Here is a 15374-nt window from a genome sequence, read left to right on the forward strand (position 1 = left end):
GCAGGGTTTCTATCTATGTGGTGCTGACGGGCAGGGCTCTTTCCAGGGAGCTGAGGGGAAGAGGGTCAGCGGCGGGGCTGTGTCCTCATTCTTAAGCACTTCCTGGAAGAGCTCAATTCCCCCCTTTGCCCACAGGATGGCAGTGTAGCCCAAAGAATAGGGCGCTGGCCTGGGAGTCAGGGGATTTAGCGTCCAGTCCTGGTTTTGCCTCTGATCCACTGTGTGACCTGGGACAACCTGTAACCCTTAGCAGCTGTGCTAGCAAAGATCTCACTGCCCAGCTGAGTGCTGGAGCATTCAAAAATCTCCTTTTCCGTGTGTGTGTGTGTTTATATGAACTTTTTGGCACGTGCCACAGAATTGCACTAAGAGGATTTTATGGCTCCACCCCAGGCCCATGGCTTATACAGGGAAGCCAGCGCCTGCTACCTTACAGCTGTGATGGTGCACCTCTACCTGGGGTTCCACCTGCTTTGCTGGCCCCCTAATCCCATGGGCCGCTCCTGTGGAGAAATGGCAGCCCCTCCTTTTGTGTGGAGGCCAACAGTGGAGAGATACTGGGGGGTGCAAAATGAGTGCAGAGCAGTAACTCCCAAGGGGATGGAGGTAACCTGTGACTACACGCAGGATGGACCTATAAGAATAAATGGTCCGGCAGTGGCAGTGAAGTAGTCACAGATGGGGAATATCCCTGGCTCTGTTGAAGGATTGGGCTAAACCAGGGGTTCTCAAACTGGGGGTCAGGACCCCTCAGGGGATCGCGAGGTTATTACGTGGGGGGTCGTGAGCTGCCAGTCTCCACCCCAAACCCCTCTTTGCCTCCAGCATGTTAAATATATAAAAAGTGTTTTTAATTTATAATCTATAACACGGGGGGGGTCTCACTCAGAGGCACCAGTACAAGAGTTTGAGAACCACTGGGCTAAACTCTGCATCACCCTGTTTGAAGGCAGGTGCCAGAGATGAGAAGCTGGAGGCCGGGCAGCATTTCACTGATCTGTAGCTTCCCTTGATCAAACACCTCTTTGACAAGGGAGCCAGTTGCCCAGGGCACATGCATATCGTGCCATGAGGAATTACCTTTGATTGGGTGGTGGCTTTTTTTTTTTTTAAATTCCTACCCCCTGGCCTGCCCCCTACTGGCCTCATTTGCTGTGCACAAGGGCAATAAGCTGCAGCACTGCCCCCTGCTGCTGGAGCTGGGAGTTTGACAGAAAGGAGCCCCCCGTCCCCCCCGTCCACCCACTCATAGTGAGGCTTCCTGATTGTGGCTCTTTCAATGAATCAGCCCGACCAGCCGTTAATGCCAACCTGTGAGGAGCATGAAAAACCACAAACGCTTGGAGTGTAGCAATGAAGCTTTATTATTTGTGCGTCTGTCACAGCTTGTGGGTGTTCTTGCAAGGCCACTTACAGTCTGAAACACAACGTATCTGGCTGTACTGCACAGTGTGTCCTTCTGTAAGTGCACAGAGCTCGCTCTCTCAGGGCTGAGCTATCTGTCTGTCAGTGCTGAAACAAGAACAGTCCAGTGAGGTATGTGGAATGAAGACAGGAAATGTTCAGAGACAAGGGGAGGCAGTAGGGTCTGGGGTGGAGCGTTTATTGGTGGTTCTCAGAACGTGAGGTTTGTTTCCTCTTTGCCTGCAAGATTTTGATTGCCCTCTTCACCCAAGGCTTTGAGGGGTCAGCACAGACCTTGCGGTCAGCACGGGTCTCCAACCTGCAAATGGAAAAGCAAGAGAGCTCATTTTAAAGGGGCGCCTTTGTATTTTTATTTGGAAACATCCTGCCCTTCCCTTTCCTTGCATCAGTTTCCCACACCCTTGTCTGTCTTATCGATTTAGATTGTAAACTCTTTGGAGCAGGGTCTATAATTTATATACGTATCTACAGCGCCTGGCACATTGCGGCCATGATCAAGACTGGGGCCTTTAGATGCAATAATAATGCAAATTAGTATTAATAAGTGCTATGCTATTCATACAGATAGCTCACCCTCTTGAGTCTTGCTAGGCTGTTTCTTTCAATAATACCCTGCAGCAAAATTACTTCTCATTTCTGGAGATTACACAGTGTGAGCTGTAGCTCACGAAAGCATATGCTTAAATAAATTGGTGAGTCTCTAAGTCCTCCTGTTCTTTTTGCGGATACAGACTAACACGGCTGCTACTCTGAAACCTCTCTTTTTATAAAGAAAACCTCCCGTATACAAGAGCTTCATGTGACCCTGTGGTCTCTGTAACCTGATGTGACAGCTGGCATCTCAAGCTGACACCCTCTCTGGCTTGCCAGTGAGGTGCGCTGTAACAGGGTCGGAGGACAACCAGCCCCTGGAGGGAATGGTCTTTACTTACACAACAGCTTGTAAGTGACACTCGCTGGGAGTATTGTAGAAATCCACCAGTTTAGCAAGCTGAATGGCTCCAGTCACGTAATCAAAGCAGCATTCTTTGGGAGTAGGCGATTTGGCTGTGAAAGAGAGAGTTAGTTAATCCCAAAGCCATTGCGTTAGAACTGACTGGTATTGGGATTTCTCAGGGTCTTTGTTCTCCCTTTTAGTCACCTCAGAAAAACTACATTAAACTGGTGAAAAGTGTGGCTGAAACACAGTCTCCACAGGAGTGGGAATTCCCAGGCTAAGATGCAGGTACCAAAGGCAGTTAAGTTTAAGAATCTCTGTCCATTTTGGCTACTGTATTGGAGACCTGAATCTGAAAGCGCAAGTTAAAGTGAATGGCAAAGCTGCATATGGGAACACACCTGGGCCACCTGGTACTTCACTGGTGTCATTCTGAGACGCACTATGGCTACAATGAATTTCACAGCTACGCTGGTTTGAGCTCAGCTCTGGCTGTGATTCTCCAGACGGGCTAATGATTTCAAGTGTCTCCAGTTTTGGGTGCACAACTTGAGATGCCTTCAAGAGGCCTGCTTTTCAGAAAGTGCTGAGCACCCCACATCTGAAAACTAGACCCCTGGAAAATGTATCCCTTTGTTTACCCAGAACTTCAGGTACCCAAACTAACTTGTCACTTTGGAAACTGTGGGTCAGATTCTCCTGATTCAAAAAAGCCCAGCCTTTAGTTTAGCACTTAAACTAAAGGAAACTCTCCATTAACTGTTAGCAGTATAGGACACATGACACACAGTTGAATAAAACTAATTCCATGCTGTAGGGGGCAGTGGTTCAAATACACAGTATCCAGTACATTATAGTCATTAGAAACAAATTTGCTGAAATGTCTTATTTTGGCTTTCCCTCCCTTTATTCTCTAGTACTTAAGGACACTTCCATGAAAACAGATTTTTGTTTCCTAAAAGCTTGCTCTCTGCTGCTGCGTAACCCCAATCTGAAGTCAGAATCCTGTGTCTGTCATGTCACAATTACTTGCCCTGGGAATGATCATAAGGTCACAAGAGGAGTATGGCAATCAAATGGGGGACTAGCAGCAAGAGGAGATGAACCCTTAAACACAGATCCTATTTACATGCAAATCTCGTTAATAAAAGAGGAAGGAATAAAATCTTAATGTTATATTCAGCCCTGCCATAAGTGGGAGCAATTTCCATTGACTCCATTGAGAGCTGGACCTGCTCAGTTCAGGGCTGAATTATGTCTAGTCTATTTTTCTCTACTATTATTCTCTAAGGTGGTTTCTATAACCCTCACAAAAACCATGGCTGCAGGCCACCAAGTCCCTAATTCCAGACACTTGGGGCTAGAACCTTGGCTGAAGTAAATCGATATAGGTCCACAGATTTCAATGGAACTACTCCTGTCTATACCAGCTGAGGATCTGGCCTCTGCTCATGTATCAAGGTTCCTACTTACCTGTTGCGTATTGATAAGAAACCCCCAGGATGAAGGCGGCTAGGAGAGCTGTCCTCAGGCTGATCATGGTGACTTTGGAATGGGTTGTCTTCTGCTGTAGAACTGTTCCTTTCTTCCCCAAGAACCTGTGAAGTTAGATCTTGGAGGCAAAGGCAGGCAATTTATTCTGTCTGTGCTGCCTTCACAAGCCACGTGGCAGAGTTCAGGAGAAAAACCAACCCGGAAAGTGTGGAGAGATTCCACAAAATGTGTCTGATTTTAACTCATGAGGAAGGAAACCCTGAGAACAGCCCTGGAAACCAGAACACCTCACTTCTGCATTCTGAGTAAACTAGCTACTGTTCTGAGAGCCTGGCTTCTGCCAGCTTTGGCTACCACTTGCAGGGTGACCTCCACAGACTCCCAGTCCTGGATTTCCTGCACAAAAAGGTGTATCCAGCCCTTTTTTGGGCAGTTCAGCTATTTTAGCTCCGTCACCCCGTAAGGAAATAATATCGAGCAGTCTGCTACTTTAATTGGAGTTACCACCCTGCCCAGTTGAACCATACCACTGGATTAGTTTTGATTAAAGAATAAAACCGTTTTATTTAACTACAAAGAGAGAGATTTTAAGTGAGTGCCAAGTACAAGGCAGTGAAGCGAGAAATAGTTACAAGAGAAATAAAGATAAAAAGCTTTCTAGTGCTAAAACTTAAATTAGACTTGGTTCAAGATAAAATCGGTACCTCGTGCTTCCAGCAACAGGGCTGATCACATTTCACATCCCCGTTAATTGCGCAAACCTATACAATAGGTGGAAGGGTCTTCCTGAGCTCAGCTGATGACCAGTTTATATCATGGAGGATGAGGACTGATAGCAAGTATAATTTGGGTCCTCTCTTGTGTAACCACAGATGCTAGGCTTAGTGGCTCGACAGTCTGATCCAAGTGCTTTTCAATCTCTGGACATCACCGTGTTCCAAAAAACACTTTATGTCCTGCTCTAATGACCTGATGACCTACTACAAACTGCAGTGGGGAAGGCAAGGGAAGCAAGAGGCTGGGAGTGGGATGTGAGATGATCTCTTTTATGGAAGGACCTTTGCAATGTCCAGGGGTTATCCCCTCCCAATACCAGACCAGGCTTTAGGAACAGTCAAAGAACAGTCCTGAGAATCTATCCCAGATTTTATAAGGAGCCCAGTGGTTGCTGGGACGAGTTTAAGAGTTAGGCCAGGTCTGCACTACAGACCTATATTGGTATAACTACCTCACTCAGAGGTGTGAAATATTCACCCTCCCGAGCAACATTGTTATCCCGACCTAATCCCCGGTGTAGACACCTCTCGGGGAGGTGGATTAACTATGCGGACGGGAGAAGCGCTGTGCGTGAAGACAAGCCCTTTGTGTGTGGAATAAAACCGTGGTGCTTAGCTGTGCCTAAGCCGGCCATACAAACACAAGTCCTGTGATTACAGACATTGCTGAACCATAGCCTTTCCTCTCTTCTGCCTTCGTTTCTTCTTAGTTCTTCTGGCCGTGAAGTTGTGTGAGCCAGTGGACCTTGAAGACAAAATAGAAATCAGGAGTAAATCCTGAATTAAACCAGCAAATAGCATGCAAAGGCTTGTCTTCTTGTACTGGAGCTGTGGAGAGATGAGCTGGAAGAGGGTTCTTTGCTAACTTCGCAGCGAGCTCAGGAATGGAAGATTTGATATTGGGTGGCACATTGCATCCAAATAAGGTTACATCATCATTGGCCAGAGATGTGCATGCTTTTTTCCAAGGCAAGGAGGCTCAGTTTCTGCCTGGCAGGAACCCAGTTGCTCCTGGCTTTCCCTAACGATCCAGGAAGGGCTGGGGTCTGAATTGCAGGCAGTGAGTCATGTCTCTAAAGTGTCCTGCAGATGAAGTTGTGGATGATGGTGACCTGGTTGTTGGCCTAGGGGAACCTGATCCATGTGTCTTGGGAACCCTTCCCAAATGCAGATGACTTTCCCAGAGAAGAAGGACGATAGCTTGGGCCTAGGTTCTGCTGTGGATTGCAGGCACTCACAGTTGATGTAAATAATAAGAATGTAATGAGTATTCACACCAAATATAAAGCACAAATATATATATTCATTTCAAGGAGTCTGGTGGCACCTTAAAGACTAACAGATTTATTTGGGCATAAGCTTTTGTGGGTAAAAAGACCACTTCTTCAGATGCATGGAGTGAAAATTACAGATACAAGCATAAATATACTGGCACGTGAAGAGAAGGGAGTTACCTTACAAGTGGAGAACCAGTGATGACAAGGCCAAATAAATCAGGGTGGATGTGGTCCACTCCCAATAATTGAGTAGGAGGTGTCAATACCAAGAGAGGGAAAATTGCTTTTGTAGTGAGCCAGCCACTCCCAGTCCCTATTCAAGCCCAAATTAATGGTGTTAAGTTTGCAAATGAATTGTAGCTCTGCAGTTTCTCTTTGAAGTCTGGTTTTGAAGTTTTTTTGCTGCAGGATGGCTACTTTTAAATCTGTTATTGAATGTCCAGGGAGATTGAAGTGTTCTCCTACTGGCTTTTGTATGTTACCATTCCTGATGTTCGATTTGTGTCCTTTATTCTTTTATATAAAGACTGTCCAGTTTGGCCAGTGTACATGGCAGAGGGGCATTGCTGGCGCATGATGGCATATATCACATTAGTAGATGTGCAGGTGAATGAGCTCCTGATGGTGTGACTGATGTGGTTGGGTCCTCTGATGGTGTTACTAGAGTAGATATGGGGACAGAGTAGGCAACAGGGTTTGTTACACGGATTGGTTCCTGAGTTAGTGTTTCTGTGGTGTGGTGTGTAGTTGCTGGTGACTATTTGCTTCAGGTTCGGGGGCTGTCTGTAAGCGAGGACTGGCCTGCCTCCCAAGGTCTGTGAGAGTGAGGGATCCTTTTCCAGGATAGGTTGTAGATCGTTGATAATACTGGAGAGATTTTAGCTGGGGGCTGTACGTGATGGCCAGTGGTGTTCTGTTATTTTCCTTGTTGGGCCTGTCCTGTAGTAGGTGACTTCTGGGTACCCATCTCGCTCTGTCAGTCTGTTTCCTCACTTCCCCAGATGGGTATTGTAGTTTTAAGAATGCTTGATAAAGATCTTGTAGGTGTTTGTCTCTGTCTCAGGGATTGGAGCAAATATGGTTGTGTCTTAAGGCTTGGCTGGAGACAATGGATTGTATGATGTCTCCTGGATGGACAGAAGCTCAGATCCTCAAAGGTATTGTTAGGAATCCAAAAAACTTTGAAGCTCTGGGCCAGAGACCCTACACTTGGCCCTCAGTTCCACAGGAAGTGAGCAAAGGGCAGGGGTGACCTGCTCCCAATCAAACTGTGTTGTTGGAGTGGTGAACTACTGAATTCTTTCACCACTTGCAGTTTGCTGGGGACTGATGCTTTGAAACCCAGGGCGATTGCATTGCTGTAATCCAGAGGATGGTGATGAAGGCCAGGTCTTCTCGCCAGCCTGGGAGGCACTCTCCTAGCCACCCAGAGATGGTGCAACACTTTGGTAGAGAACTGGACCCTCTGAGAGCTCTGCCTCTGTGAAGGGTTGCAGAGGACTTCCTAGACGGTGAGCTGATTGTAGGGTTTGTGGGGACACATTCTAGAGCAGTGATCATCCTGCATGCTGCAGACCCTTTGAAATGCCTCCTTTTGCCTACGAGCACAATCTCTGTTTGATTTTAGCAGCCCTTCCTCCCCCGGTGCAGCTATCGGTCAGTTGCTGTGCTAGCTGGACGCCTGTGGTTACCTTAGATTGTGAAGCACAGATCGAGTTGTGTAGCATCAGCATCATGCTGGCCACTCAGCTACAGAGTCCTGTGGAAATATTGAATAGAGTCACGGAGAGAACCGAGCCTTTCGGGACTCAGGCCGGGATGGGTCTAGTGGCTGAGGTGCAGTTTCCCTTCGCTACCCCCGGCCTTCAAGGAACAATTCAAACCATGTTCATGAGATTCCTTGAACCCAAGCCCACCTCCCTCAGGCCACGTTGTGACAGACCCTCCTGAGTGCTATGGAGAGGTCCATGATGTGAAAGAACTGACACCTGCCCCAGACCCATGGGCAGCAAGACCATCCATCAACCCAGGACAGATTGAGGCAGGGGCTATTTTGGCTGTAGAGGGGGAGGTGTGAGATGACGTGGGGAATAAACAGGTCACCTTGGGCCAGATCCTCTGCTGGTGTAAATCTGTGTAGCTCCCTTGAAGCCCACAGAGCTACCTCAGTTTACACCAGCTGAGGATCTGGTCCATTGACCCTCAGAAGCAGGCCCCACTCTCCCTCCCCACCACCAGCACACTCCCAAGATGCTCCTGCTGTAGCACTGCCGTGCAGTTAAGCAACTTGGCAGCTCCCGATAAGCATTGTTCTCCCTGGGTTGCACAAGCACGTACGGATTTCTTCATTGCAGGGGTGGGGTGTCCGGGGGGAAGGAGGGCAGGAGGGGAGGCTTGCTTTGCAACCTTAAACCTTTAGAAGCTTGAGAAAGTCCCTGCACTGGCTGTGGTTTCCTTTTCTTCGGAATGGAAATTCTGCGGTGTATAAGCACCAGGAGAAAAAAAAAGAAACACCCTAATTCTGCAAATAGGGAAGGGGAAATTCAAGGGAAACGTGTTCTGGCTTGACCCTTAAATGCACTGTGGAAAGAAGGGGTCAGGGAGGATGTGCACACCGGACCATTGTTTCATCCCCTGTCCTGATTGAAACAAAGCAGGGAACAGATACAGATCTCTAGACACTTCCTTAGGGAGGATACCTGCCAGGTCAGCACAGGGTCAAAAAGAGCCCAGCCCAAAATATGCAGGTAACAGAGCCCTAACCATTCAACTCCCTTCTACCTGGGTTTTACTTCTGCTTTCCCCTTCTCTCAGTAGTGACTCTGAGTTTAATTCACCCCTGCCTACGGGGCGTCTAAACCCCACTGAGAGCCAGGACCTGGCTCAAGTAATAATACCTCGTAGATCTCACAGTGCTTTACAAAGGAGGTCAGTCTCCTAATTCCAAGGTATACATGGGGAAACTGAGGCATAGAGTGATGAAGTGACTTGCCCAGCCTCATGGGGAATTAAATGGTACCTGGGCCTCATGCTGGCACTCTGCATTTCACCCTCTGTCCACCTCCGTTTGTCCATCTGTCCCTCTGTCTTCTTTCTCACTGGCCACTCGCCTGGGTCCCGAGCTGCTGCTGCTGTAGTTTGTGGCTCTCAAAGTGTAGTCATGTATTTTTGGAACGATCTTATTGACCCTTATTTAAAACAGGGGTTGTCAACCCCATGAGTTCAAAAACCATGAGCTTGGCTTGCAAATCATGACATTTTACGAAATCATAAAAGTGGCCTTTAGGAAAATATCACCAGGCTGGCAATCAAATCGCAAGAGTTGGCAACGCTGCGGAATCACCTCCTGTGCACGGCGGATTCGCAGTGTTTCACCTGCAGATCAGTAATCAGTCAACAGAACCCAACCCAGGGAAGCAAGCAGTCACACTCCTGACAACAAAATACATGTACGGGAGCTAGTGAAGAACCTTTGTTCTTAAGCTAATAATGAGCGAGGGTCTGGATGCACAAAACGAGTTAAGCGTTGTGACGCTGACTGTCACAGCACCTGTCTTTTAGGTGCTTAGAAGATCACTGCAATTCACAAACCGCAAGTGAGGAGAGGGTTCACAGCTGGGAATCACTAGCACACGGGCCCCCCAGCAGGCTGGATTTAGGTGCTGATCTCCATGAGGGGTGGGGCTTAGCACACCCCCGCCCCCACTGGTCGTCGTCTCCCATTGGCTAGTTTAGGCAGCCCTTCGAGCCCATTGATTGCAATGGCAGTTAGGAGCCTAAACGCCTTTGAGTTTCTGGGCCAATGTCCCTTTTCCCAGTGAGACGCTGCAGGAGTCTATCCCCGTCTTCCTTCGTGCTGGAGTGTTCTCTAGGAACAAACGCCTTGTTAACATGTGCCCTGTGACAAGGTCTCCCAGGCCGTTGTGGCTCCCTATAGGAGACCCCGGGACCCTACTATTCCACCCCCTCCCCCAGGAAGGAGCAGCGAAGGTGAGTTCTCCAGACCTGCCTAGAGAGGCCTTATGGAAGCGGCCAATCAGAGCACAGCAGGCTCAGATAAAAGGCACAGCAGGACCTTAGCAGGTCAGTTCCTGGCTGGGACCAGAGCTTATAAGGAAGGGAGCATCTCTCTGGCCCAAGGAGCTCAAGGGACAACCAGAGCTTGGCTCTAGCTGCATTTCTTAAGCTGGGAGAGAAAGACCCTGAGAACTTGACCCCTAAAGTCGGGGGTGGCGAAAAAGGGGTCAGATGGTGGCGAAAAAGGGGCCCAGGGAAGTAGCAGCAATGAATTGAAGTGAGAGGTATGGGGCAGCTGCAGATAGGCTCCCTGAGTTCAAACCCAGAGTAGAGGGTGGGCCTGGGTTCCCGCACAGCCACCGACCATGTGGTGTAAATCCTGAGAAATGGACAAGGCTCCTCTGGAAGTCTGAGAGAAAGGCTGAGTTTAAAGGGCCCAGAGCTGGGGCTGAAGACCCTGATGAGGGCAGATGGACAGTTCTTGGTGGACTGAGCGGCCTGGCTGGAGGGTTGAGCCACTGGTGACCTGCCAACGGAGGCTGATAACCTACAGGGGGCACCAAGAGTGGGGAAAAGACTTCGGTCTCGCACACAACAGCAGGAGGGGCTCAAGAGATGAGCACCCTCCTTACATGCCCCTGAATAACAGCCTCAGACCGTTCAGGGTTTCCACTTAGTGCAGAGAAAACCCCACACTTTAATCTTTACACTTCCTTGTTCTGATTTTTTTTTTCTGCTTTGTTCACTCACACAGGCCTGATTGGTTTCAGAGTAACAGCCGTGTTAGTCTGTATTCGCAAAAAGAAAAGGAGGACTTGTGGCACCTTAGAGACTAACCAATTTATTTGAGCATGAGCTTTCGTGAGCTACCCATTGATTCCTGTGGGACTAATTACACTCTTAAAGTGAGTACTTACAAGCTGAAGGCCCTTGGGCCTGGATCCTCAGAGGTATTCAGGTGCCTAACTCCCATAGACTTCAGTGGGAGTTAAGTGCCTAAATACCTTTGAGGATATTGGCCTTGCTGAATATTAGGTCTAAAACTTGCAGCCCTCTGGGGAAATGCCTGCCGGTGTCAGCTGGAGTCATTGAGAGTCTCTTCCGAGTAAGAGTTGAAAGATTTGACCCCCACTTATATTTTAAACAAGGGTCAACTTTCTGAGACTGCAGAGCTGGGACAGGGGGCAGAGTTTGGCTGGGAGCGTCCATGTGGTGCCACACTTCTAATCATTGCTATGGTTATTACGCCTTTGTTTGCAGCCGTGAGCAAGGCGCTTTCCAGACACACAAGAAGGACTGGTCCCTGCCCCAAGGTGCTCACAGGCTAAGGCTGGCCAGATAGACAAAGGTCAGGGAAGGTAAACAACAGAAGGGATTTTCTACAGAGATTAACCAGACTTGCTGAAAGCAAAAGTGGTCTTTCACAGGTCTAAGTGATTAGAACAGCATCTGTTTCTGACACACTGTTATGTCTAGGCAGCCTATTCTCCTTTCCTGGGGGTGGGGAAGAGAATATCTGGGACCAGAACCTGATCTCATTTAAACAGATATAAATCCAGAGCAGCCCTATTGAGTCCATGTAAATGAGATCAGAAATCCCTTAGCATTACTTGATATCGCATACATTGCTCTGAATTCTGCTCTGTCTGTGTAGCCCCAGCAAAGCTAATGGGGAGTTGTCTGGGTAACCAAGAGCAGAATTTGCCTTGCTGTTTGCATATAGATTGTTCATGAAATACTGCAACAGACTGTCTTGCATCCTGCAGTAATGGCCAAGAAGGAGAAATTATGTTTGAAAGTGAAGTTGGTTCAAGCATTCGCTCTTTGATCCACCCCCTCTGTGTTTTGCCCAATATTCCGTGTCCTGCCTGCAATCTCTAGAGACCTTGTGCAGCTCGGGAGTTCCCCATTCAGTGGGCCCCTCTATTCCTGCCCCGGAAAAGGGAGTGGGTCCGGGAAGCATTGCAGCGAGGAAGAAGAGGGTGATGCACCAGGAGTTATGCTAGCCACCTCTTTTGGTGGGGTTTGCAACCTCATGGCTTCCCTGACTAGTTCTAGTGTAGGGGAGAGCCTGGCGAACACTTGTATCTCCTCGCTGTAGGTTACCCGCAATATGGCCAGGCAGAGAATCAACACACACACACATCAAGCTGAAGGACTCTCCCTCCAAAAAAGAGAGTTTAGACGCTCACCTGATACTTCTCCCAACCTTCCCAGAATTACCTTCTTCCTCCCTCTGTCACTTCATAGAATCATAGGACTGGAAGGGACCTCGAGAGGTCATCTAGTCCAGTCCCCTGCACTCATGGCAGGACTAAGTATTATCTAGACCATCCCTGACAGGTGTTTGTCCAACCTGCTCTTAAAAACTTCCAATAATGGAGATTCCACAACCTCCCTAGGCAATTTATTCCAGTGCTTAACTACCCTGACAGGAAGTTTTTCCTGATGTCCAGCCTAAACCACCTTTGCTGCAATTTTAGCCCATTGCTTCCTGTCCTATCCTCAGAGATTAAGAACAATTATTTCCTGCCCCCCCCCCCGCTCCTTGTAACAACCATTTATGTCCTTGAAAACTGTTATCATGTCCCCCCTCAGTCTTTTCTTCTCCAGACTAAACAAACCCAGTTTTTTCAATCTTCCTTCATAGGTCATGTTTTCTAGACCTATAATCATTTTTGTTGCTCTTCTCTGGACTTTCTGCAATTTGTCCACGTCTTTCCTGAAATGTGGCTCTCAGAACTGGACACAATACTCCAGTTGAGGCCTAATAGGCTGGGAGTAGAACAGAAGAATTACTTCTCGTGTCTTGCTTACAACACTCCTGCTAATACATCCCAGAATGATGTTTGCTTTTACTACAACAGTGTTACACTGTTGATTCATATTTAGCTTGTGATCCACTATGTCCCCCAGATGCCTTTCTGACGTACTCCTTCCTAGGCAGTCATTTCCCATCTTGTATGTGTGCAACTGATTGTTCCTGCCTAAGTGGAATACTTTGCATTTGTCCTTATTGAATTTCATCCTGTTTCCTTCAGACCATTTCTCCGGTTTGTCCAGATCATTTTGAATTTTAATCCTATCCTCCAAAGCACTTGCAACCCCTCCCAGTTTGGTATCGTCCGCAAACTTTATCAGTGTACTCTCTATGCCGTTATCTAAATCACTGATAAAGATATTGAACAGAACTGGACCCAGAACCGATCCCTGCGGGACCCCACTCATTATGCCCTTCCAGCATGACTGTGAACCACTGATAACTACCATCTGGGAATGGGTTTCCAACCAGTTTTGCACCCACCTTATAGTAGCGCCATCAAGGTTGCATTTCCCCTAGTTTGTTTATGAGACGGTCAGTCTACCCGAGGTGAATTGACTCCATTCCCCTGCTCCCTGCATCAGCTTTGCTTTCTCAAACCCTCTGAGCCCCAACTCCTCCAGATCCCCAGTTCTCTGACAGTGGGTCTCATGTCTGGAACTCCCTGGGCCCTGTCCTCAGATCCACTGCAGCCCCTTTGTACCACTCCAACTTAACCACTCTTCCCCTGGAGTAGGGCAAAGGCTGGAGCCATGTAGAACTGACATAGCAACTTTATGCCACGCCTCCACAGTGTGGGGGCTGGAGAAGAGTGAAAATTTGTCTTTCTTGCTGCTGGAATAGTGGCTGGGGCTGCCAGGCATAGGTTAGAGCAGCCCTGGGGCTGCTGTAACTTATGTCAGGGGTCATGCTAACTCTTAGGTGGCCTCTGAATAATGGAGCCACAACTGATGTAAAGCACTTGTTCCAACCCTCTCACCCTCCCCTCTCCCTCCCTTCATGTCCTGCACTGACCACAACCTGCCAGGCATGGGAGCCTCTGTTTGGGCTGCTGAGCAGGGTTAGCCCCACCTGGTCTACACGCCTGTTCCCACCGAAGGAGATCTGCTGCGGCTACTTCCGCAGGGGGGAATTTCACAGAGACCTCTGCGTAGCTGCCGTCCTAGGCTGTAGCTGTACCTGAGACCACGAACACTCAGGCTTAGAGTACTGCCGAACTGTGTGTAGGTGCAGTGTGCCAGCTGGCCACTGGAGGATGCCATTTCTCCAGGAATAAGGCGTCACGCAGCCCGGCAGCACGGCTTCCAGCTAATTGGAAAGCCATTTCCAGTTACTAAAGCAATTAGCATGAAAAAATCAGTAAGTGCCTAAATTGCGGTTAATTGACCATCCCTTGGTTAACCATACACACTTGTGTGTCCTGGTACATGAACAGGGCACAGGGCTAAGACGGCCCTGGCATCATTACGGCCTCCCGCACAGCAACGGCAACCCCGCTGGAGGACTTGAATGGCATCCAAAGGGGACAGCAGTGACCTGAGGGAGGATCCAGGCTTAGCAGGGAGACCCGGGAGATCACACGCATGTCGCCTGCACAGCAGGAGAGTTTGCTGGCCCTGATGTGGCAATATGGTCACAAAAGACTTGCTTCCCCTGGGTAGGGATCTCTGCTGGAGGCGTTCATGCAGGACCGATAGTCGTCTTCGGTCACGTCCACCTGCGGGCTTAAACCTCCCGTCAGCCAAGACCTTTCTCAGGGATGCTGCAGCGAGTGGGTGGCCTGGAAGACTCCCCAAGAGCGAAAGCGTGATTTTGGGGCCAGCACTGGAGCCGGGCAAGCAGGGGCTGCGATGCTCACTAGAGAATGCCAGAGGGAGAGGAGGAGGACAGGCGACAATGAGAGCGCTGTTCTGTTTTCGGGAGCTGCTTGGCTGACGAATGGAGCGACTGGCCACTGCTGACATGTGGTGTACTGTGTGTGTGTCACTGCTTTGAAGAGACAAGCCTACCTAAGCGCCTCACGATTGCGTGAGGGAGCACGCCCTCCTCTCTTATGTTCCACTAACAGCCTACGGTACAGTACGGTCATAGGAACTGCCCCGGGGACCCGTCTAACCCAGTAACCTGCCTTCAGCAGTGACCAGTACATGCTGCTTCAGATGATGGTGCAACACCCACAATGCACCTGGCCAGCGGTGCCATGCTGTGGAATTCTTTCCCGGACCCCCAGGGTGAATCCAGAGGCCCAAACCCGAGAAGTAGTCGGGGCCTGCACTCCTCCCGCCACCAATGAGAGTCCAGCGTGCTCAGCAATGCTCAGGCTTAGCATTATCCCCGAACAACCCAGCCATCGCTGGTTCATGCCTCTCCTGCCTTCAGCACCTAGCGTGACTGGGCCCAACTGAGTTCTCTCTTGGTCAGCTTTCTGCCTCTCCCCAACCCCCCTAGAATCTCCTATAACCCCACTCTCCCTTCGGCTGGACTCAGCTTGCATTCCTTAGCCCCCAGGGGCCACACTGAACTAGGTCTCTCCTGAAGCCCTCTGGCTCCACTTCCATTCATCATACAGCTGCTCTTTCTACCAGTTGTATGGAGTTCTGGGAATTTCTTGGGCCAGTGGGACTGAG

The 15374-nt window shown here is 49.0% G+C and overlaps 1 protein-coding gene across 1 annotated transcript; it reads right to left on the minus strand.

Moving 5' to 3' along the window:
* Window positions 1-1346: 1346 nt before the first annotated feature.
* LOC119563693 (C-C motif chemokine 17) lies at window positions 1347-4072 on the minus strand. The gene is made up of 3 exons (XM_037877814.2): window positions 3836-4072; window positions 2358-2472; window positions 1347-1723 (listed from the first exon to the last, which is right to left on the minus strand). Exons 1-3 carry the CDS (start codon window positions 3900-3902, stop codon window positions 1603-1605), a joined length of 303 nt encoding a protein of 100 aa, XP_037733742.1. The 5' UTR covers window positions 3903-4072; the 3' UTR covers window positions 1347-1602.
* Window positions 4073-15374: the final 11302 nt, after the last annotated feature.

This window comes from Chelonia mydas, chromosome 12 (assembly GCF_015237465.2).
Source record: "Chelonia mydas isolate rCheMyd1 chromosome 12, rCheMyd1.pri.v2, whole genome shotgun sequence".
Lineage (NCBI taxonomy): Eukaryota > Metazoa > Chordata > Testudines > Cheloniidae > Chelonia > Chelonia mydas.